Raw genomic sequence first — 22,209 nt, 5'->3', positions numbered from 1 at the left:
AAAGGTTGATTTGAATACTCGAGATAAGGAACTGGAGTTTCAATTTTTGTTTCAGTCGACTCATCTGGGGATGATCCCGACTTAACATTTATGTTAGGGGTATTTGAATCCCCCACTCTAGGTATATAGTTCTGTACTTTAAAACTCTCCATTTGAGAAACCAGTGGCTTCTCAATACCTTGGATGATAGGTCTTTGCGTTACAGACCATAGCTGGGAATAAGCTTGTAAAATCTTGTATTTCGATTAGAGACTATTATCTTATCAGCTTGTTGTAATATACCCGCAACTTTTGCATTTAGAGCAAGCTTGTTGAACTCGTTTTGAAGCATTTCAAGGTGTTCTCTCAAATACCTTTGCATTTTTATGATATCGATATCACTGAGTCCATTTCTTGTCAAAAAATCTGTAAAAATATTTTCATTAGATTTAATAATCACAATATCACAAATATAATTTTGAGATAAAGCTTGCCATCTTAATAATATAATCTTCTCTGATTTAGATTCTATTCTATTTTTCAAGAATGCTTTTATCTATATGTTATCAAATTTTAAAGTAAATTTCTTGCTAGTAAAAATAATGGTCATTTTTCAAAAGATTTTTTTACTGCATAAAAATCATTTTCGTTGATATGTCATCTTTGGCTTCTGCTTCTGATAATAATCCAATGTAATACCTACATGGTTGTTCTTCTTCTGGTGTGAGCTTTGCTAAAACTGCTGCCCACCAATAATCACTGACATCTGTGTATAATACCAGATCATTTTCATTTTTAGGAATGATCATTTTTGAAAGATTTTTGCAAATCTCCTTTAGTTGGCTAAGTCACACTGTGTGTTTTTCATCCATATAAATTTTGCATTTTTTTCAATAATAGACTAAACATTTTCATGTGTTTTGTTTGGTTTTTATTGAACATCCCAACAAAATTAACAACTCCTAAAAAACTTTGAAGTTGTTTTTTCTTTTTGTTTGTTTAGAAAATTTTGCACTTTTTATAATATGTGTCCCTGCAAAATTATTCAAAACTCATCGATTTCTATTCCGAGGAATTTAATCTTTTTTGTAGCAATGACTGTTTTCTTTTTAGATAAAATAAGTTCTTCTTTTTTACAAACTTTAGAGAAAATTTCCAAATATTTGATATGTTCTTCCATATTTTTAGAAGTTATTAAAACATCATAAATATAAACAAACATAAATTTGGAATAATCTTTAAATAGATTATCCATTTTTCTTTGAAATATATGGGGTGAATTAGCCAATCTCATCAGTAAGACTTCTCTAATATAGTGTTTTTGTGATGTGGAGAAAGCTGTAAATTTCTTGTTTTCTTCCAACATCCGGATCTGATAGAATCCAGACTTACAATCAAATTTAGAGAATATTTTGGCGTTGCGTATGCAACTGATTAAATGTTCCCTACTATGTATAAAATACACATCAAATTCCAAGATCTTATTAATATTTTGATAATTAATGATAAATTTATTTTTTTTATCTCACCATATTTCTTACCAGAAAACATGGATTGTTGTATGGTGATATTCCTGCTTTGATTAGTTCAAGGTCCAGTTGTTCCTTGATAATAATCTGCATATTCTTTTGATCAATTATGTTAATCGGGATATGTTTGCATCAGAAAAATTCATACTTTTTGTCTTCCTTGATTTTAAGGCAGTCTTTGAGTCATTTTTATCCCACCTCATTGTAATTTTCTTTGATCCTTTTTCTTGACATTTTCTAAGAAAACCTTTAATTCAAACTCTACATCATTCTGGTATAGAGTTATCTTGAGGAATTCTATTTCTTTAGATTGGAGGTCCTCATATGCTCTTAATTGGAGTATTGTTTTTCCAAACCATTTAGAATCTTTTATTTTTGGGTTCAGAATTTTTCCTTAATCATCACACTTGCTGCGAAACTGGATTGACAATTTTCTGTAAAATGAATCTCTTGGTCTCTGGACTTTGACTTTGTGATCACATGGTGTTGTGAAGACTAATATTCTAGTCTCATTTTCTTTTGTATAAGACTTAAACATTTGTAGAAAATTGTTTCCTAACAAAATGTCAGCTCATGTATCATGAAAATAAATCAATGATATTTTTAGCTTGTACTAATGTGTTTTCCATCACCTATCATCTTAATCCATGTACATAAGTTTAAAATTCTTTTAGAAAAATCTCTTCTATCAATATGAGGTAATTCTTCTTCCAATTCTTTTGGAAAAACTCATATTTTTACTATACAAATTCCAGCTCTCGAATTAATATAAGCAGCAAAGTATTTTACCTTATATTGTTCGTATAACAACTCTATTGAGATGTAAATCGAGAATGAGCTTGTGATCATTGGATTTTTCGCATTATATCCTCTACGATAAACTTCATTCCATTTTCTAGACTTTCCAATTTTTATGTTTCTCGAGAAACTCTAGCCCAAAAACCAATTGAATTGGTTCTTTTCCTGGGATTCCTTTGACATGAACTTTAAATTCTCAGATATTAATCATTCATTGGTAAGTTACAATCATATGTTGTTCTAAATAGTATATAATATTACTAGAAAATTGATTTTTTGTATTTTAAAATCAAATACTATTTCGAACTTTTTCCACCTTTCTGGACATCTAAGCTTTCGTATTGTCGAAAAGCTTTTAGTATTTGTTGAATTTCTTGGACATGTGTTTTTCTCCACCCGTGTCTTGTTAGTCTATCTCCTTGAGAAGATAGTTTTCTTGGTTCCAGTTTAAGACTTTGATTTCTTTGTAGAATAGGTTTGTCTTGGATCTGTATATCCCTTTCCTGTATTAAAGAAAACTCGATTCTTTCTGGATAAATTGTCTGATCAACTTTTCCCAATATATATGGTATTTCAATGAGCTCATTTAAAATAAACTACTTTGAATTATGTGTATTAGATAGAGCACATGAAATTTGATACATAATATAATATGTTCTATTACTTTCTTTCATCAATCTTTTTTTTATTTGAAGTTTTGATGCAACGTCAAAACTTGATTGAAATCTCGATCTGCGAGATTGTAGGCAATTCCTAGATAAATTATTCCTACAATTTTTCATGCACAGAGATTTCCTGAGATAGTTCTCAGTATTAAATCTTGAAGGTTACTCATTCGTTTATCGCATATAGCAATATCAATAGGTGATTCTTTTCCTTCTTTAAAAATAGGTTTTATCATAATCTGGATTGCTCCGATATGAATTCAGGACATGGTTCGTGCTATTTTTATCATGAGTTTTTGTAATTTCTCCTAATTTCTTCAGAATAAATTAATCGCATCTCCATTTTATTTCTTATAAGTTCCGTTGGAATTATCATTTCCTTTCCGGAAACTTTATATATTAGATGATACTTTCTGTTTCTTAGGCCTTGATTTCCTCGTATTTGTATTATGAGATCTCACACTTTCTCTTGATGGTTCATGAGAAGATGATCAAGTTATGGTGGGTGGTTCACCCCCAATTGTGTTCTTTTTTAGATCTACGAGCTTGAGATTTGCAAAATATTCTGCAAGGTCTTAGAGATCTTCGAGACCAATCCTCTCTAAAGTTGTCATCAGATTAATTTCTTTTTTGAGATAGTTTTAATCATATAGATCATTTTTTTCGTCATTTAAAGGTTTTGGCATTATTTTGACCTTCTCTTTTTGGTATAATAAAAGTTCGGTACCAAATGATGGTGATAACTTTCCTTCTGAAGTTCTTTTACTAGAACTTGGTTGTTGTTCTAGAGTTTGAATTCTTGTTTGAATCTATTTTAATGTTCTAAGAATTTCTTCTTGTTTTTCAAGGATTTTTTCACATTTTGTGGTACATAATACAATATCTTGCCATAATTTTGTATTGTCTTTAGAGTTTCTCTAAGATCTCCGAAGAGTTTAGAGAAATCCGGTACTATTTCTAGGAATCTATTATTTTGAATCGTAAGTTTACCTTATTACCCTGATGAGTTCCACTTTGTTCTTGATATATAACATTTGTTAGATCTTTTTATTTCAAATATCCCAAAGTTTTGGAACAAATCCGGCAAATAATCAATATCGGATCCATGTTATTTGAGAAAATTCTCATTTTCAAACATTCAATTATATAATAATAATAATACATTTGTATGATTGAAATAATTCTATCTAGGCTCTTATATAATTTTTGACTCAATAAAATCAATCATTAAAATCAACATATATAAAAATATTTTTGTCATTTTATTATTTTAGAGAATTTAAATAAAAAGTTTTAGATATAAAAAATTAAAATAAGTTTATATTTGAATTTAAAGATTTATCATCAATTTACCAAATATAATAATCAGGATAAGTTTATGTTTGACCATTTATCATCAATTTACAATATAAATCATAGGACTCCAACTGTTTTTGCAATTTGCGTCCCATCTCAAGATTCTCAACGCAATCGAACCAACCAAGATTTTCTCATCAGTCTTGAAGCAGAAACGAAGGGGAGAAACTAAGAAAACAACGTAGACAAATTATCATGAAGATCGTTCGCAGAGATTTCATACGCGATGGCCCTGGAAGCGTGAAGGTTGTTTCTTCACTTTTTCTTTTGTTGTCTCCTCGATTAGTAATTACAATTTACCTTGAAACTTTTATCAAGGTCCTTCTTTAATTCTTGTTCGACCTCTTCTTGTCATAAACAAAGGTGGGTTTCAGTAATTTGGATTCAATTTTGAAATTTCTTTGTTTCGGTTTCTGGGGTTTGATGCAGATGGTTCCTGAAGAGGCGGATGATTTGTGGCTTGCTTACAATTTGATCTCTGAGGGTGACAGTGTCTTGGCTGTCACAGTGAGGTAACTTTTGGGTTCTTTATGTTGTGTTGAGCCGGTTTTTATAGTTTTTTTTTTTTAAAAAAATAATGGTTTTTATTGTCTTTTTAGTGTGAAAACTTGAATTTATGTGTCAAGCTTTTGTCAGTTGCTTTAAATCATATATTCCCCCACATACAGTCCCATTTTTTTGGGCTTTTTATCTATAAATTAAATTTATGCTTATTATACCAGTGAGCAAGGCATTGCTCTTTTTATTGGCATCCTTGTTTTCAGTAATGATTGAATATCCATGTAGTCACACGATCGCAACTTCATAAGAAAATAGATAATGTAGTAGAAAATAATAAGATAGGGGCTTTCCATGTAAACGACAAGTTTTCTTGTGACACTAATAGTTATTCGTTAACTTAAGATAGCAAAGTTGAATTTTGATGCCTATTTAACAATGATCATGTAGGTTTTACATATTGTATGTCATTTGTGTTAGGAAATGCAATAATTTTGGACCAGTGCCCTGAAATGTTTAATCTGATTGTTGTATGGGAGTACGTTTGATGATTATTGTCTGTGTGTAGGAAGGTTTTGAGAGAAGCTGCTTCGGGAGGAAGAGATGCAGAAAGAGTGAAACTGAAGCTTGAAATCAAAGTCGAGGTATATTAGTATGTCGAAAAAGATTTGAAGTATGACCAATTTTTATTGGAAGAACTTTACACATCCAATTTGTTTTTTCGTATATTGTAGTTGATCACAATAAGAATCTTAAATGCCTTAGACGGTTGCATTAATCTTGTCCACAAATCCTGTACTGAAATGAATTATACATGTGCATATTTTAATTTAGGGCATCGAGTATGACAAAGAAGGATCTGTCCTACGTATACGCGGGAAGAATATTTTGGAGAACGAACATGTCAAGGTTTGTGGCTGTTACTCCTTATATATATTTTTTTAAATAGCATTTGGGCTACTATATTGTTATCATGCTGCAGATTGGGGCATTTCACACTCTAGAAGTTGAGCTCCACAGACCGTTTGTGTTAAGGAAGGTGTGTCATTTTTCCTAGTTTATTGAAGTTTTTGCCACTCTCCTTAACGTTTTTCAGTCATAAATTTGATTAAATCTATACTCATCGCAGCAAGACTTTGATGTTAATTTGATATAGTGCGTCGAACAAAAAACATGAAATTGTATATGTGCCTGCCTCAGTTAACGTAAGTTTGACTTTAGTGTCTTGGTCCTACTACTTGTTTCATTAACCAATTTAGAGCCTTGCCTCAGAATGTTAGGCTGGGTTCGGTTGAAGTGATAGGGTCACAAAATGATAAATTATACTAAGATTATTGAATTATATGATCGGAAAAGAAATAGACTGCTGATATGGGTTTGGTGTGGGATGAAGGTGAAATAGCATTATGCCTCTGATAATTATGTTTACTAGCACTAGAATTGTATCTTACTCTTCTCAATTTCATTTTTTGGGTTGATGAGATTAACACTAACATGAGAGAAATGGGATGAAATATCACGTGTGAATAGTGAACAATGATGAGCTTATGGATTTTGATTATTGGACTTGATTTGAAACGAAGAAGTGATAAATATGGATTATTAATGGCATCCTCCACTAAGGCAACCTAGCGCAAAGTTAAGGAAACACAGGGAAACTACACAGTTAGATTTTTTTTATATAAGGTGCAGACTTAATGGTACAATGAGGATACTCTCAATATCCTTCATTCATGGAATTTTTTTTTGCTATGCTACTATGAATCTGGTGCCGATAACATAAATGCCAAAAAATTGCAGCATAAATAATTTTGCACTAATTAAGTCTTTACATGTCGATTGCTAGGAAATCTGGGACTCGGTGACATTGGATGTGCTGCATCAAGCATCTGGTATGGAATTTCAACTGATCCATGCAACCTCATTATTTATCTTCCATGTTGTGCTACATACTTTTAATTTTCATTGAGCTACTAATAAAAACGATCAAATTCTATATTACTCATCTTTTTGGGACTACTGACATTGTTAACAGTTTTACGCTTTAATGGTTATATTCCATACATGGACGTGTGATCGCCTCAACAAACTGTGTAATACAGAAGTAGACGATTTTATCAGCATGTTATTTGTATGTATGCTGATTTGAAGCTTACATTTTAATGTTTCAGATCCTACGGCAAGTGCGGACCTTGCTGTTGTTCTGATGCAAGAAGGCCTGGCTCATATTTTACTTGTTGGCAAAAGGTACTGATATCAGTATTAAAAATTTTGATAGATCATGCTGTACTGGACTGTATTTTTTCTAATTGTGATTTTCATGATTCCCTAAGGCACTTGTTTTTATGATTTCATCTTCTTCCAACTTGTTTATGAGTGTATCATATTAATTTGATCTTCTATCTGGACTTTATTAGATAGTTTCATTGGATGGAAATGTTTAAAATCAGTTGCTTAGGAAAGAACTACTAAAATTTGAGTTTGTTACAGATTATTGTCTTCTAACCACATTCTAATGTTTAAATGGATTAATATTAACAGCGTGACAACAACTCGTTCTCGTGTAGAGACTTCAATACCGCGCAAGCATGGTCCTGCAGTTGCAGGTTATGACAAAGTATGACCGTTAGTTGTTTCCCAAAATATTGTTCGACTAAATCTGCTAGCTTTTTTTCCTGGGATCATAGCACGTGAGTCCTTACTGATGTATGCTTGTTTTGACAGGCGTTGAACAAGTTTTTCGACAATGTTTTAATGGTAAAATTGAGTGCCTACCTGTTTTTTTATACTCGTTCCGTGTCTATTTCAGAAACATTACTAAATAGGATAAACTATTTTGTTCTACTTTTTTTAGTCATTCCTTAAAAATGTTGATTTCAACGTTGTTCGCTGTGCTGTGATTGCAAGTCCCGGTTTTACCAAGGTAGCTATTCTCCTATCAATAAGCATATCAATGAGTTATTCCGATTTTCTCTATGAATTTCTTGGTTTTTAGCTCGATTCATAGTAAAAATTATTTATTTCATAATAATAACGGGATAATGGCAATGGATCAATTCCATGCATGTTCAGGATCAATTTCATCGACACTTGATGTTGGAGGCGGAGAGGAAGTCGCTTAGATCCATCATCGAGAATAAATCACGTATACTTCTTGTGCATACTACTTCTGGATACAAGTACGACCGTCTTTCTCTTTCTGTCCATTTTCTTGTTTTGCTGTTGTCTTGTTGCCTTATTTATAACAAGTTTGGATCTTGTCTGATGTGGACTTTGCTCATTGGATCTCCTTAATCAGTGTGGTAGCATTACTGAAAATATGATGCTTATTATCCTACTAAATGTCTCTTTGTTTATCTGTTTTTCACCCAAAATAACAAAGACGAATTATATAACTAGAAAACAGCAATGAGGGAAAGGGGGCAGAACCTTTTAAATTTATGTATGAAAGTAGAAATCTTGGTGTGGAAACAGCATCTACAAATTAATCAACAAATCTGTTGGATACTCCAACACTTCCAATTGTATCAATTTTGTGAAACTGTATTTGATGTTTGGGAATATGGCCGTGAATGTGAAATGAGATGAAAAATAAATTATAAGACCTTTTCTTCAAAATAAGATCCAATCATCCTACAGGTTGGCTTTTCAATATATATTGAATCGACATTTGGAGTTCATTGAATCTACTTGTGTTGAGATAATTCAGCTGGATCATAACTCATTATAATCTTATATTTAAAAATTATACACAGGCATAGTTTGAGGGAGGTTTTGGATGCTCCAAATGTCATGAATATGATTAAAGACACAAAAGCTGCACAAGAGGTAGCTATATGCCTAGTTCACTCCGTTGCTATCATTTAGCGGTCGAAAATATTGGGTTGGTTTCTGTTTTGTGTGTTAATATTGTTTTCTTGTAGGATTTATTATTTATTTCATTTTAATGCAGGTCCGGGTACTCAAGGATTTCTTCGCCATGCTATCAAATGTCCGTTCTCTCTTTGCCTATGTTCACAATTTGCTAGTATTTCTGCCTCTCTTTTTTGTCTGAATGCACAATATATCGGTCTGCATGCTTCCATGACTATTAAGCTTATTAAAAATCAAATTATAATCTACACGGTTTAGTTTGGTTTGTTTTAGTTAATATGTGGTGGCTTTGGATAGGATCCTGCTCGAGCTTGTTATGGACCAAAACACGTTGAAGTTGCCCATGAGCGACTAGCTGTCCAGACGCTTCTCATTACAGATGAGCTCTTTAGGTTAGTGATTTTTATCATCTCTTAAAGACCTCCCAGTAACGGGATGGAAACTACTAATGATCAGAATTTTGTTTCTGATTCACTGAAATTGTTGCCTTCATCGATTAAGCCTATTTCTAAAGGGCAACTGCTCACCGAAGCCCACTTGTCACGGCCTATTTTTCTATCATCCATTAATCTGCCCTTGCATTCTCCTTGTGCTTAAGCATGCTTGCTAAACATGGTGTACATTAATTATGGGGTAATTGGGTGAGTTCCCCGATCCAGGCAGCCTGCTTTCTATCGAGCTTGTATTTAAAAAAAAGTTGTGTAGCGAAAGAAGTATGATTCGAAAGTAGTAAAACATGGATCAAGATATTCGAGATTCGCTTAAGTTTTGGCCTCTATTTGAATCCATACCCCAATTGGATGGTGAATTCTACCACTTCCTCAAGAAATTGAAACCACATATGATCACTCTCTTATCAGTCAAAAACGATGTTTTCCCAGGAATTCTGATATACCAACGAGGCAAAGGTATGTGAACTTGGTAGATTCCGTCAAGAACTCAGGCGGCACTACTCACATCTTCTCCTCTATGCATGTGTCAGGAGAGCGTAAGTACATCCTTATTTTATTTTGTCGAACCCCTGTATACACATCCTTTGCGCGTGATTGTTTTAAAAATTTTATTCTTATTATCATGTATGACCAAATGTTAACAAACTTTCCTTGTTTATGCCTGAGGTTCAGAACTGGCACAACTTACTGGTATCGCGGCAATACTTCGTTTTCCTTTGCCAGACTTGGAAGACATAGAAATGTAGATGATAGTTGAAAAGAGCTGATGGAATATTTTTGTGCTGCATCTGTATCATAGCATAGATCATAGTATTATCATTATTATTTTTCATTTAAATATTTACTCATAATGTGTGCAAAAGGTTGCAATAAAACATTTTATATGTACTATGGTTTGAAGTAGAATTGAGGCACATATTCACCCCCACTGTTTTAAGCTTTAAGGTGAGGGTTGAATGTATACAATTTATAGTTTTTGTTTAAATTTTTTCAAATTTGCTGAAGAATTAGCTATTTTGCTGGACGAGTAATTGACCACAACCATTTGAGTCATTGGAAGCCAACACAAGACCTCGTGGAGTTGAAAATTTGGGAGAATTGATCCAATTTCAATGAAGTTTGGTTTGATCCTGTCTATTAATCTTTGGCATTTGGTTTCAAATCGTATTTGTAGATGGAATTTTTCTCCATATTTACAAGAATCATTCAACTCGTGAAAAAAAAATATTTTATGTCAAAATTATTAATTTTTATGGTAGGTATGATTATATCGACTCGTTTCATAAATATAGACCAGTGAGACTATTTTACAATATACTTATTCATTATTTTAATTGAAAGATATGCATAGTTAAATATATTTGAAAAGCAAAATTAAATTATATATATATATACACAATATTACAAATGTACATTGAAGAACCATTTCCAGACCTAATTATCTTACTAAAATCTAGGATTTCAAATATAACTTTGATTCAAAAAAAATTGCAACGAATATTTTTTACCAACGTAAACCGAATCAAAACGTGCGGACTGATTTCGTTTTCCAAGGAAAATTTCTCTTTTCTTAACATGTTTTGGTTTCTTGCTATTAATCAATTTTAAAACACAATATATATACTAGTTACTCTGCAGCGTATACAGTCTTTTTTATCATTATCGATGAAATAAAGTGAAAATTGAAAAATTATAGAGAGACTAAATTGATATTTGAATTGTTGAAATAAAAAAAATAAAAATAAAAGTGTGTTGAAATTTAAAAACAAAAACAAAAAACAAAAGTGTAAATATAAGGGTAAAGTTGGAAGAAAAAATTGATATACTTCCTGGGTGGTTACTAGCATGTTATATATATATATATAACCCTAAATTGTTCCAATTATATGCATTTTTATATATCTTTTATATTTACTTGATTTTTTTTCTCAAATAAAACATTTAAAAAAATTTAAGTTTTATTTTTTAAACACAATAAAAAAATAATTTATCTATAAGGTTTATTTTTCTTCGGCCCGATCTATTTTCTATATAGAATTTGACTTCAAATTAACCAAATTTCATTCTGTGTTATTTTTCAGGTGTTATTCCTTTACGGATTTATCACCCTAGATACCACGATTATCATTTCATTCATCTACCTCACCTCGTCTGCTGCTATGCATTATTTCCAACACGAAACTCAAGACTTCCCCGAGCCATCGACAGACCTTAAGTACGTTGGTCTCGTTGCGTTTTTTGGTTGGAATCAGTGGCATTTTTTATCACCATTACATACTTTCCAAGCTAAGATCAGAAAGTAGTGAAAAAGGCCACAAGATTCGCAAAGGTGGCCTTTCCAACAAGGTTGCATGTCCCCATTATCTTTTTGAAATAATTGGTTTTCTTGGATGAGACAGTGTACTCCTACTCTTGGGATTTTGGATCAGCATTTTATTTGGTTCAGAGGAGCCATGCAACTAGAAAATAGTACATTTCCGAATTTGAGAGTTTACCCAAGAATATGAAGGGTTTGATTCCAAATGTTTTTTAGACTATGGATAAAATAATATTTCATATTATCTATATTTCAGGCAATGGTTGAAATATTGTAACTGACGTGCTCAATGCATATTAAGGAAATTCCGAATGATAATGTAAACATAGAAAAATACTTGAATTTTTTTTATATTGGATTGGACTTCTACACCAAATCAATTTTTTTTTTTAAATCAAGAACAACTCTAAGAAACTGTTAGATATCACATATCGGTTGGATTAAGTGATTGAAAATTGTATATATGGACTTGTACAATCCTCCCATTTGAACTAGTTTTTAGGGTTGAGTTAGATACAAGTCTTAATCTTAATATGATATCAGAGATCATGACGTTTCACGATTATGTGTTAAACTACTCATAATTGAACCATTTGTTCTACCTATATTCGAGTCACTTGTAAACGTCACGCTCCAAATATTCATTCATGAGCGTGATGAGGTGTGTTAATTGTCAGTTGCATATATGGACTTGAACAATCATCCCCTATTGTAAGCTTCACTGCTCCAAATGTTCATTACTGAGCATGATGGAGGTTTGTTAATTATCTAACATCGGTTGGATAAAATCCTTAGGAACTTGCATATGTGAACTTAAACAATCATACCCCTTGAGCTAGCTTTTGGAGTTAACTTAGATAGGGTAAGTCTTAATCTTAAAATAAACTTATAAGAGTTTAAATAGAGCAGCCGTTCGTACGCACAATCAACAGGCTTGTTAATGCCAGAAAATCAATCTAAAAAATGACGTAAATCGAACAAATATGTGTGACCTTGACGACGATCGATATTGCATTATGTCTGAGCATCTAAAGCCATAATGGTGCTGAGGTTCATAGGGTTCATGTATTCGACCGTGCCCGAGAACATCTGATTGACGATCAATCGGTTAGCCCTTTCGGATGGATGGAATGCATCCCAGAACAAAAAAATGTCTCTGTTGGGGCACAAGTTGGATACTGGTGTGCATAGTCCTAGTCCATTGAACGGCCCTTGTCCACAACAAGCCACCTTAGAGGTAATAAATCCTACGTACGTACAACAAATAGATATGGTGAAATAAAATATTTGAAGTGATCGAATTTTAAGTTTTTTTTAGAGAAACCCTTTTTCCAAAATTAAGTTTATTTTTTTTCATTTCATATTTTGAATGGAATATACGAGAGAATAAAACGTATAAAAAAATAAAGAACAAACCAAATGCTTCAGGATTGCTGAAGAAATCATAGTGGGTCATTTGTGTATTGGAAGCAATGAAGACGGTTGCACCTATTTCACTATTCAACCTTAGTATCATTTGGTTGAGCTGTGGATTAAACAGTGATGCTGCTCGTTGGAGTTCAACCGAGCATTCGCCGTTTCTACCTCGCATCGCTAGTTCTGCCGGAACGCAGCCTAGTGGCCCTGTCCCCGTCACCAAGACTCGTCGAGCTCCTAGTTCATGAAGTCTCTGCAATCACAAAACGAGAGGTCATTTTATGATATTCCTCAAATTCCAACGTCCAAAAAACGATTGATTCAAATTCCCACAAGCTAAAAACATATTACAAAAACAATGAATATGTACTAAATATTTCTCCAAGTCTTGTGGAGCCAATCTTCATTCATATTAGCTTTTTAAAACATGAATATTAATTAAAATAATTGAAGTTAGCACATTTATTTGATTGAAGTTAGGATAAATATATAAGTTAAAACCAGGTAGAAAATTAATTATTACGCCCACAGACAGGATGTCCAACTACGGTCACATGCTCGTGTCTACTATTTAATTAAATTAAAATTAAATGCTAGTAATTGCATCCACCTAGCACCATTCCTCCCATGATGCATTACTTATTACCAATGTCCGGTTGCATTCGTTGAGTGTTTGTACGATATTTTATAATGTACTTAAAAAATATGATATGAAAACATACCATATTATAATCGGTTTGTACGATTAGGTCCAAATTTTAAATTTGAGATATCGATATCAGTTGAAATGTAAGACATAACTGATGAGGATATTAGTTAATACGATGGACGAAAGGATATATAATTACCAGCAAAATCTTGTTGTATTCGGAGATGACAAAGGGCACGTAATCTTGAATAGCAAATTGTCGAGATCTTGCTGAGACGGGGACTAAATAGTAGTTATTGACAAAATCGTTGCCTCCCAATGTGATGAGAATCAATGCTTGATTCACGAGTCTTTTCGTCTCAAATGCTCCGATGAATCTAGCCAACCTTTCTTGATATTGCTGGAAATATGCCAATTGTTGGCCAATCCTTATTATGTTCACCTGCATCAGTCATAAATCAATTTTATTTCATTTATATTTTGACAATTAAAGTGTTGCTATTAGTATGATACTAGATCTCTTGTTAAATGTTCTTACGATCTTCATTCGTGAAACAAGTCAACTTTAGCATATTTTTATAATTAAAAGTAAAATTTTTTTCAGTGGGTTATCTAAATAGAATATACGTATCACAAAATTGACATGTGAGATCGTCTGACATAAATTTTTGCGTTAGTTATTCATCCATAATATAAACCTCACATTGAATTCTCGACCATATTTTTAATTAGGAAAATGCAGTATATGTCTCCCTATGATTTGGTTTTCTATTTTATTAAATTTAAGTTTTGGTCTGTTATCTTTTTTTTTTTTTCAATTTAGATTTTTTTGACGTGACACATGTCATGAAGTGTGTAACGTTATATCAATATTTCTAATAAAAATGACCAAAATCGTCGAAAATTGAAAAATATATGACTAAAACTGAAATTGAATATATATTATTAAAATCGCAAAATAATAAACATATATTATCAAAATTGTAATTTTTATTTTAACAATTTGATTGCACGCAAAAATCGAGTTGATTCAATACTTGTTTGGTTGAAATAACAAATTTTGTGAGAAAAAATAACTATTTTGAGTATTTAATAGGAAACTCACAAATTGTACGCCCGTGTCATTAAGAATTCCAACTCCTGCCGAGGCAAAGTTGGCTCCCACCAATAGCCTTTCTCCGTTCAGCTCCGGACTTAGGTAAGGCAACGGTGATTCTCTACCACCAATTTTCTGACCTAAAACAACCAACCAATCATAAAATTAAATAACCCAATCTTTTTCTTTTTAAACAAACAAAAAAAAAACTTATCGAGTCATAATTCAATAATTCGGAAACCTTCAATTTCTTACTAACTAATTAATGATAATCCTTCGTTAGAAAGACTAGTTACTCTGCACAATGAATATGTGTACAGTTTTTTTATCATTATAGATGTACTAAAGTAAAATTTGACAAATTACAGGAAAAATTAAATTGATATTTGAATTGTTGAAATAAAAAAATATGTGTTAAAATTCAAAAAACAAAAACAAAAAACAAAAGTGTAATATTAAAAAAAAATTGGGATTGTTTCACCCTGCTTGCACAGGCAATGAACGGCCCGGATCACTCCACATGAGTGATCCAGGCCCACCTTCATGTAAAAAAAAAAATTGACTCGGAAAAATCCAAGCCGTTGGATCGACTCCGGTAGGGTCGAGTAAACCAAAAAATTGGTGACAAACTTATAACTCATGGTAATGTTGGTCTGTCAAAAATTAATCAGAGTTTACGAACATATTAACGTAACAAAAAAAAAAGCATAATTAAGGTGGGTACTCACTGATAAGATCGGGGATATTAAAACCATTAGAGAAACGCCCGCTCGGCCGATGCGTCGGGTAATCGAGTCCGTATGGAGGTGCATCCGCGCGAGCCGTAGTAGCCAAGTAGTTATTGTTCCCACTGTCCACAAGCGAATCCCCAAACACGAAAAAAGCTCGAGCCTCGACTCGTTTGACCCCTACCAATGTTGCTAAAAATAAGGCCAAAAGAATCCTATAATGTGGAGACATATTGGTACAAATTTTGCAAGCAAATGCTAATAAAGAGTGACGAGTGTTAGTTTTTAACAATTTGAATGCACACTTGACGCAAACACGAAAAAGATGCATATATATATATATATATGTATGTGAAAAGGAATGGCTGGGAATTTAATGGGAGAGAGGTGTGTGACAAAGGGGGGAAATTAATTAAGGGCCACTAGGGGAAAAAAATACAATGCGGGAAGCTATGTTTGTATTTAATAGGACAGTTGACGAGGAGGTAAGATTGTTTAATGATGGTAAAAATAAGGAAACACGACGAATTCATTACAAGTTTGATTTACTACTTGGCATTAAATAGTTATTGTTCATTGATTGGGATTGTACGAAATTAGATAGGATAGCACTTGGCATATATAGTCGTAAATGTTTGTGAAATTCGGAATAAAAATGCCAAAATAAAATCAATTTTTATAATTTAAACAACAAAGAATTTTTTTTTAAAAAAAATCAAATATTGGACAAGCACCAATGTGTGAGGGGAGGGAGGTAGACCGACCAAATCGATCTGAACGTATGGCCTGTATTTTTTTTTCCCTTCAAATTTTCCATTTATTTTTCTTTCTTTTTTCCTTTTTTATGGCCAATTTCTAAAATTGACGAAGTACGTACGGATAAATTTTTATAATTTAATCTACTAAAACAATTCCAAAAAATTAAATATTGTACAAATACACAACACTTTCCCCGGACACTAATGTATACGAGTGCATGCATTGGAATTTGAGGTAAAAGTATTCCAAATTGATTTGAGTATTGTCAAGGTAAACAAGAAGTGGAACCCGAAAAGGCGCAATGGAGCAAGCCAAACTACAAGCTTTTTTTTTTATTACAACATACGTGAAGAGGAGATTCAAACGCGGAGTACCGACTAATCTGATAGAGGTGAGACCACTGGGCCACAAGCCCGGTCTCCAAACTACAAGCTTTAGATTCAGCTCTAAGTGGCAAATTGGCATAATGAGAAATGACATATTGCATGTGAGCAAAATAAATGAAGCTCAACAAGATCTCAACTCACAATAACTCGAACATGATATGACAGACATTTTTATTTGGGGGTTTAATGATAACGATTGTGGTTCGTCCACGATGCAATTAGTGAGAGTCAGTACTAGCACTAATACTAATAATTCACACATATTGCGTGTATGTTTTTTTAGTAGGTCTTTTGTGTGACGGTCACACGGATCTTTATCTGTGACATAGGTCAATGATGCACATATTTGTAATAATAAGTAATACTTTTAACATAAAAAATAATATTTTTCATTGATGAACTAAATAGGAATGAAATGAAGGCCTAATAATTGTCTTGTCTTTATCTGATCGAGTTAAGCTTTAATTTTTTTTATTAAAAAATGGAATTGGACTTCAAGAATGTGATTAATTAATTAAAATTCCCTTTGTGTTATAATTTGATTATTAAACTGATGTTTTAAGACATATAACTTAATCGCCTTATTAAGTATTAAAAATCCAAATCTTCTCACTAATGCAATTGTTGAAATATAAATAGATAAAAAAATAATATGTTGCGATACGGTCTCACGAATCTTTATCTGTGAGACGAGTCTTCACAATAAAAAGTGGTACCCTTAGCATAAAAATTAATATTTTTTCATGGATAACCCAAATAAGATATCCATCTCACAAAATACGACATGTGAGATCGTCTCACACAAGTTTTTACCAAATAACATTGATGAGATAATGCATATAAATATATAATAGAAGATAAATGCTCATATCTCAAAGTGGGTAGACAAAATCGGATTGGCAACGGCCAACCGAAACCGAAATATTATTAGGACAGTTAGACTTGATTGATGCCTAGCTCGATAATATGCTGTAATAATTTTTTTAGTAATATTTCTAAAAATTTAATGTCAATTTTTATTTTGGCCTACAAACTCTTTTTGGGCATTTGGAATTTCGGAGCATGAATGAAATGTGTAGTGATCCATGATACATTCTACGTGAATATATTAAATAAAATTTTCAATAAGAATTTCTGATCTCTTGTTGTGTATAAACTGATGATTTTGGGATTTGATTCAAATTTCTTGATTTGCTTTGTTGAAAAAAAATATAAAGTGAATTTCAAATAAACCTCGTTCCAATAATACTTGTAGTTAATTTCAAATTTACCCGAGATTGGTTTTATTTAAACTGTAATCATCAAATATATCATCAAATCAAATCCATCAATCCAAACATAACATCAATTTAATATTCCGGAAAATCGAAGAAACATTAATATGCACTAAATAAATTTATAGGTAAACGAAATTACATCTCAATAAAATTAAAGTTTTTGTGTTTTGAATTATATTTATAGAACTAAACATATACATGCATTGCCAACTATGTTTTGGTAACTCTTATTTTAGACATGAAATATAGCTTATACATATATATGAGTGAAAATATACTTTATAATATTTTAGAACTAAAAATAGTTAGACTTGAAATGCAGGCGGGTAAAAACTATAAGGTTGCGTTTTGATTTACGGATTTTGATTTGAGAGGATAATTTGAAATGACTTTATGTCGATATGAATTTGAAATTCATTACATTGACTTAAAAAATAACTATTTAGAATTTGAAATTCATTGGCAAGTGAATTACCTCAAACAAACCAATGAATTTGTTATTATAAATTTGAAATTCACTCGTCCAAATACAATCTATAATATATTTTATAACTACCATTCGATATTTAGAAGAAGGATGAGACTACAGGCCCATAACTTTGAAAAATTCATGGGCTTCTGAACCGTAATAAACCGGGGAATAGGATAGGAAAAGAGGCCCAATAACAGAAATATTAAATTCAACACTCACATCATCATTCCAGTGTACACAATGCACATAATTCAAATATCAATAATATTTTATAGGATTTTGGTTGACATTTTTGGGTACAATGTCAAAACTATAAAATTCAACAGCTGCCGCCAATGTGTAAAATTCATATATATTAATCGAATCGAATTATATATAAAAAAGAACGAATTTAAATAAATCAATTGGTATACTAAAATATAAAGACAAAAACTTGTGTGAGACGATCTCACGGATCGTATTTTGTGAGACGAATATCTTATTTGGGTCATCTATGAAAAAATATTACTTTTTTTGCTAAGAGTATTACTTTTTATTGTGAATATCAGTAGGGTTGACCCGTCTCACATATAAAGATTCGTGAGACCGTCTCACAAGAGACCTACTCAAATATAAATAGATATATCCTAGTTCATATAAAAAAATTATGACATTCAAATTAAAATTACTTGAATCTCGAACGTAAGAAGAACTACAAGTCATCGACACCGTAATAATTTAGAATTCATTTCTCGTGTAAACCCGAGTTACCGACAAAGGGCATGCAGCCTAAAGAACATGCATCCTAGGAAGGTCGGTTCCAACTTCAAATCCCCTGGGCTGCGTTTGGAATTATGCAAAATACTTCTATTATCATTAATAAAATAATATCCCTAAAATAAAACACCCAAATTTTCCAGGGGATACCATTTTTTCCCTAAAATATTCCAATTTTTTAGTGTGAAAAAAACAATTAAAAAAAGAGAGGAAAATTCACAAACAGAATTAAATATAAAAATTATTAACATTTGCTCACCGCAACATTTCACTTAATCTGCATCACCTAATATGAAACGGGATAGCCTGATATTTGAAATGTTTGGTCTCGTTTTCCTCGCATTTGTAAGTATGATGATGGCGCCTATGCGTCGAACTTGATTTTAGACGACTCAAAATCCGTTAAGGTAGTCACCTAATTTAATATATAGAATTTTTTTATTTTTAAATTTTAAAGTTTTTTAAAAAGGATTGTTCGAAATTTTTCAATTAATTTGTATCAGATAAAGATGATTAATACATTATTGATTTTGAATTTGAATCCGATATAAAAAATCATTTGAGAAATATGAAAATGAACAAGAAAAATAAGATATTTAGCCAAAACAATAAAAACTGTTTTGGGCACAACCAGAATGGCTGCCTAAGCGTCTAGACGCTAGACAGTGACCGTCCGACTATATTTTTTAGGCCTGATATTTAAATCACTCATAAAATCATACGGCTTTTTTTTAGCATTTTCAAAATCAGAAATATGTGAGTAGATATCTTGTGAGACGGTCTCATGAATTTTTATTTGTGAGACTGGGTCAACCTTACCGATATTCACAATAAAAAGTAATACTGTTAGCATAAAAAGTAATATTTTTTCATGAATGACTCAAATAAGAGATCCATATCACAAAATACGACTCGTGAGACCGTTTCACACAAGTTTTTGCCATTAAATTAATCTTGGAATTTCCGGTGATGATGTCTAAAATTTCCATAGTAATATATATTTTTTGTATTAACTATAACATAATAATAATTAAAATATTATTTTTAAATGTATATGTATATAAAATTAGTTAGATATAGTCAAACACGTACACATTCCCACGGCAAACTCGACTCCTTCAAACCCTTATATTATTAATTGAAATGTTTGGCAATATTCCAATATTCAACGCTACTCGTCAAACTTTAAAGCGCTCCGCTGTGTTTCCAACATTCAACTTTTCATTCTAATTACACAGTCAAACATTATTGTACATGTCTACCTTAATACAAACACTATATAAATACGTGTTCCTCACATAAAATTTCAACTCGATTCAAATCAAATTGTTCGTGACGTGAAAACATTCGAATTTTCATATTTTATCACAAAAAATTTACATTTTTTTTTATAAAAAATAGTGATAATGGCTAATGATAGCCATAGCTTCAAGTTTAGCAACAAATTTGGGATAGTATTGGTTTTCTTAACACTATTTTGTCAAGAAATTTTGGCTACGAGGCCAATGGAAGGCGAGCAATGGCTACGTCAGAAAAGGCTCGTGATTCAATCGCTTCCCAGGGGTCCTGTCCCGGCTTCCGGCAGCAGTCCATGCACTTATATTCCCGGCGGAAAGAGGCGTGGCCGGTGTACGTTAGCTGAAAATGGAGGCAGTTATGGAGGCAGTTTTTCCAGCCGTGCCACCGCAGCACCTCGTTTAATAACCGGAGGAAAAAATATCGACGAATCCCGGGATTGAGATGCTCTTGATTATCATGATTTTGAGGTTGTGGGATTCAAGAAATTTATTCTTTTATTTAGCTGATCAATGGATGTAAATAATTGTTTTTCCAGTGGAACCGAATTAAAAGTATATTGTTTTACAAGTTTGGTTACATTTTCTTCGAGAGATCAAACATTCTTCGAGTTGTAATTATGATGGGCATGCAAAAAAGTGGAAATATTTCATTTATCAATTTTATAAATTTGTTTTTTTTCTATATTTTCCCACTTACTGATAATAACAAATTCAGCATCGAATTTGGATAAATTCATAGACTTCGGAGCTCCATAGTCGAATATTTACGTGTAATTTCAACGTAAATGCATGTTGAATGAATTATGTAGTTCAATCAGAACGTAATCCGCCATTCAAAAGTTGCTGCTCTCCATTGAATTAATTGGAGCTAATATTTGACCAAAAATTAAATTAAAAGTATAATTAAATAGTGAAAAAATGTATGTATAAGCTCGATAACAATGAATTTTATCTGAGAGCGGAAAATATAAAATCTTAGTCGTCGTGTTTGTATGAGAGCAACTTGGTCGATGGAAACACGAGAGGCGTGGTCCTTGACTTTGTCCCGAAACTATAACCCTCGCTCCATTCAACTTTGTGAAATTAAAATTAGGTTTTCCTGATATTGTTTTGTTCGATCAGGGAAGGAGGTACGAGAAAATATTTAAGAAAACAAAATGTTTTTTTTTTTTAGAAATCGATTGAAAGATATGTCAAAATGGACTATACTCGTCGATCGGATCAGCTCATCACGAGATATAAAATAGGTGAGTTGAGTTTACAATTTTTCAACTCGTAAAAGAGTTGGTCAGCCCGTTCCAACCCGCGGAATTATACATATAATTAACTAGGCTTCTTGTCGGCCAGGTCCGTCACCTAAAAAATGAGTTGGGTTGGTAATTTTTCAAAGCATAAAAAAGATAGGCTCGTCTGTCTTGTTAGTTATTTTTGATATGTTTATTGAAGAACAATTTTTATATCAGAAACAAGAAGAAGAGGAAATTCATGGATATATCAAATATACTCTGTAAAAATTATAAAACTTAATTGGTCTATAACATATTAAATTATTAAAATTGTGACATTTATGTTAATAATTATATATTGAATAAAAAATATATGAAAATATTGCAAAAAAATATTTAATCAAATTAATGGTATGTTCGAATAGATATTTATATATTGTGAAAAATTATAATATAAATTAATGTATTTCTGTAAAAAAACAAGGATAAAGTTCTCTAAAAAAATGTGTTATTTTTTTAAAATAAATGATTGATATCAAAGAAGATCAGCCTTTTTGTTTATGAGTATCAAAAACTAGACAAACTTGTTTTTCCTTTTTTCAAATTGGTCCATGATAGATGTCAAATAATAACATATATATTTGTATAAAATCAGTTTAGAATTATATTTTGAGTTGAA

General features: G+C 31.8%; 2 protein-coding genes across 3 annotated transcripts; one reads left to right on the top strand and one right to left on the bottom strand.

Moving 5' to 3' along the window:
• Positions 1–4,358: 4,358 nt before the first annotated feature.
• LOC142525102 (protein PELOTA 1) lies at positions 4,359–10,196 on the top strand. Its single transcript, XM_075629273.1, has 16 exons — positions 4,359–4,573; positions 4,757–4,839; positions 5,394–5,469; positions 5,660–5,734; positions 5,808–5,864; positions 6,672–6,717; positions 6,997–7,072; positions 7,367–7,442; positions 7,550–7,582; positions 7,680–7,748; positions 7,898–8,004; positions 8,581–8,653; positions 8,778–8,816; positions 8,996–9,090; positions 9,580–9,686; positions 9,823–10,196. Exons 1-16 carry the CDS (start codon positions 4,523–4,525, stop codon positions 9,894–9,896), a joined length of 1,137 nt encoding a protein of 378 aa, XP_075485388.1. The 5' UTR covers positions 4,359–4,522; the 3' UTR covers positions 9,897–10,196.
• Positions 10,197–12,329: 2,133 nt separating this feature from the next.
• LOC142525451 (GDSL esterase/lipase At5g33370-like) lies at positions 12,330–15,675 on the bottom strand. Of its 2 annotated transcripts, none has more exons than XM_075629749.1 (5): positions 15,357–15,675; positions 14,638–14,768; positions 13,732–13,974; positions 12,884–13,136; positions 12,330–12,697 (listed from the first exon to the last, which is right to left on the bottom strand). In XM_075629749.1, the coding sequence occupies exons 1-5, from the start codon at positions 15,586–15,588 to the stop codon at positions 12,576–12,578; spliced, it is 981 nt and encodes a 326-aa protein (XP_075485864.1). In that variant the 5' UTR covers positions 15,589–15,675; the 3' UTR covers positions 12,330–12,575. The 2 variants fall into 2 exon arrangements, with proteins under 2 accessions (XP_075485864.1, XP_075485863.1); XM_075629748.1 differs by having other exon boundaries at positions 12,332–12,714; positions 15,357–15,671.
• Between the last annotated feature and the right edge of the window lie 6,534 nt (positions 15,676–22,209).

The sequence above is a fragment of the Primulina tabacum genome, chromosome 14, assembly GCF_025594145.1.
Source record: "Primulina tabacum isolate GXHZ01 chromosome 14, ASM2559414v2, whole genome shotgun sequence".
Lineage (NCBI taxonomy): Eukaryota > Viridiplantae > Streptophyta > Magnoliopsida > Lamiales > Gesneriaceae > Primulina > Primulina tabacum.
The sequence above is the reverse complement of the archived record's forward strand: the minus strand, read 5'-3'. Positions and strand labels throughout refer to the sequence as shown.

Coding starts and splice junctions, on each gene's coding strand:
- LOC142525451 (XM_075629748.1), bottom strand. CDS start 15,588: ATGTCTCCACATTATAGGATTCTTTTGGCCTTATTTTTAGCAACATTG. Junction 14,769..15,356: donor TAATATCCCCGATCTTATCA/GTGAGTACCCAC, acceptor TGGTTGTTTTAG/GTCAGAAAATTGGTGGTAGA. Junction 12,715..12,883: donor CAGCAATCCTGAAGCATTTG/GTTTGTTCTTTA, acceptor GTACGTACGTAG/GATTTATTACCTCTAAGGTG.
- LOC142525102 (XM_075629273.1), top strand. CDS start 4,523: ATGAAGATCGTTCGCAGAGATTTCATACGCGATGGCCCTGGAAGCGTG. Junction 7,443..7,549: donor CAGTTGCAGGTTATGACAAA/GTATGACCGTTA, acceptor TTGTTTTGACAG/GCGTTGAACAAGTTTTTCGA. Junction 9,091..9,579: donor ATTACAGATGAGCTCTTTAG/GTTAGTGATTTT, acceptor ATGTTTTCCCAG/GAATTCTGATATACCAACGA.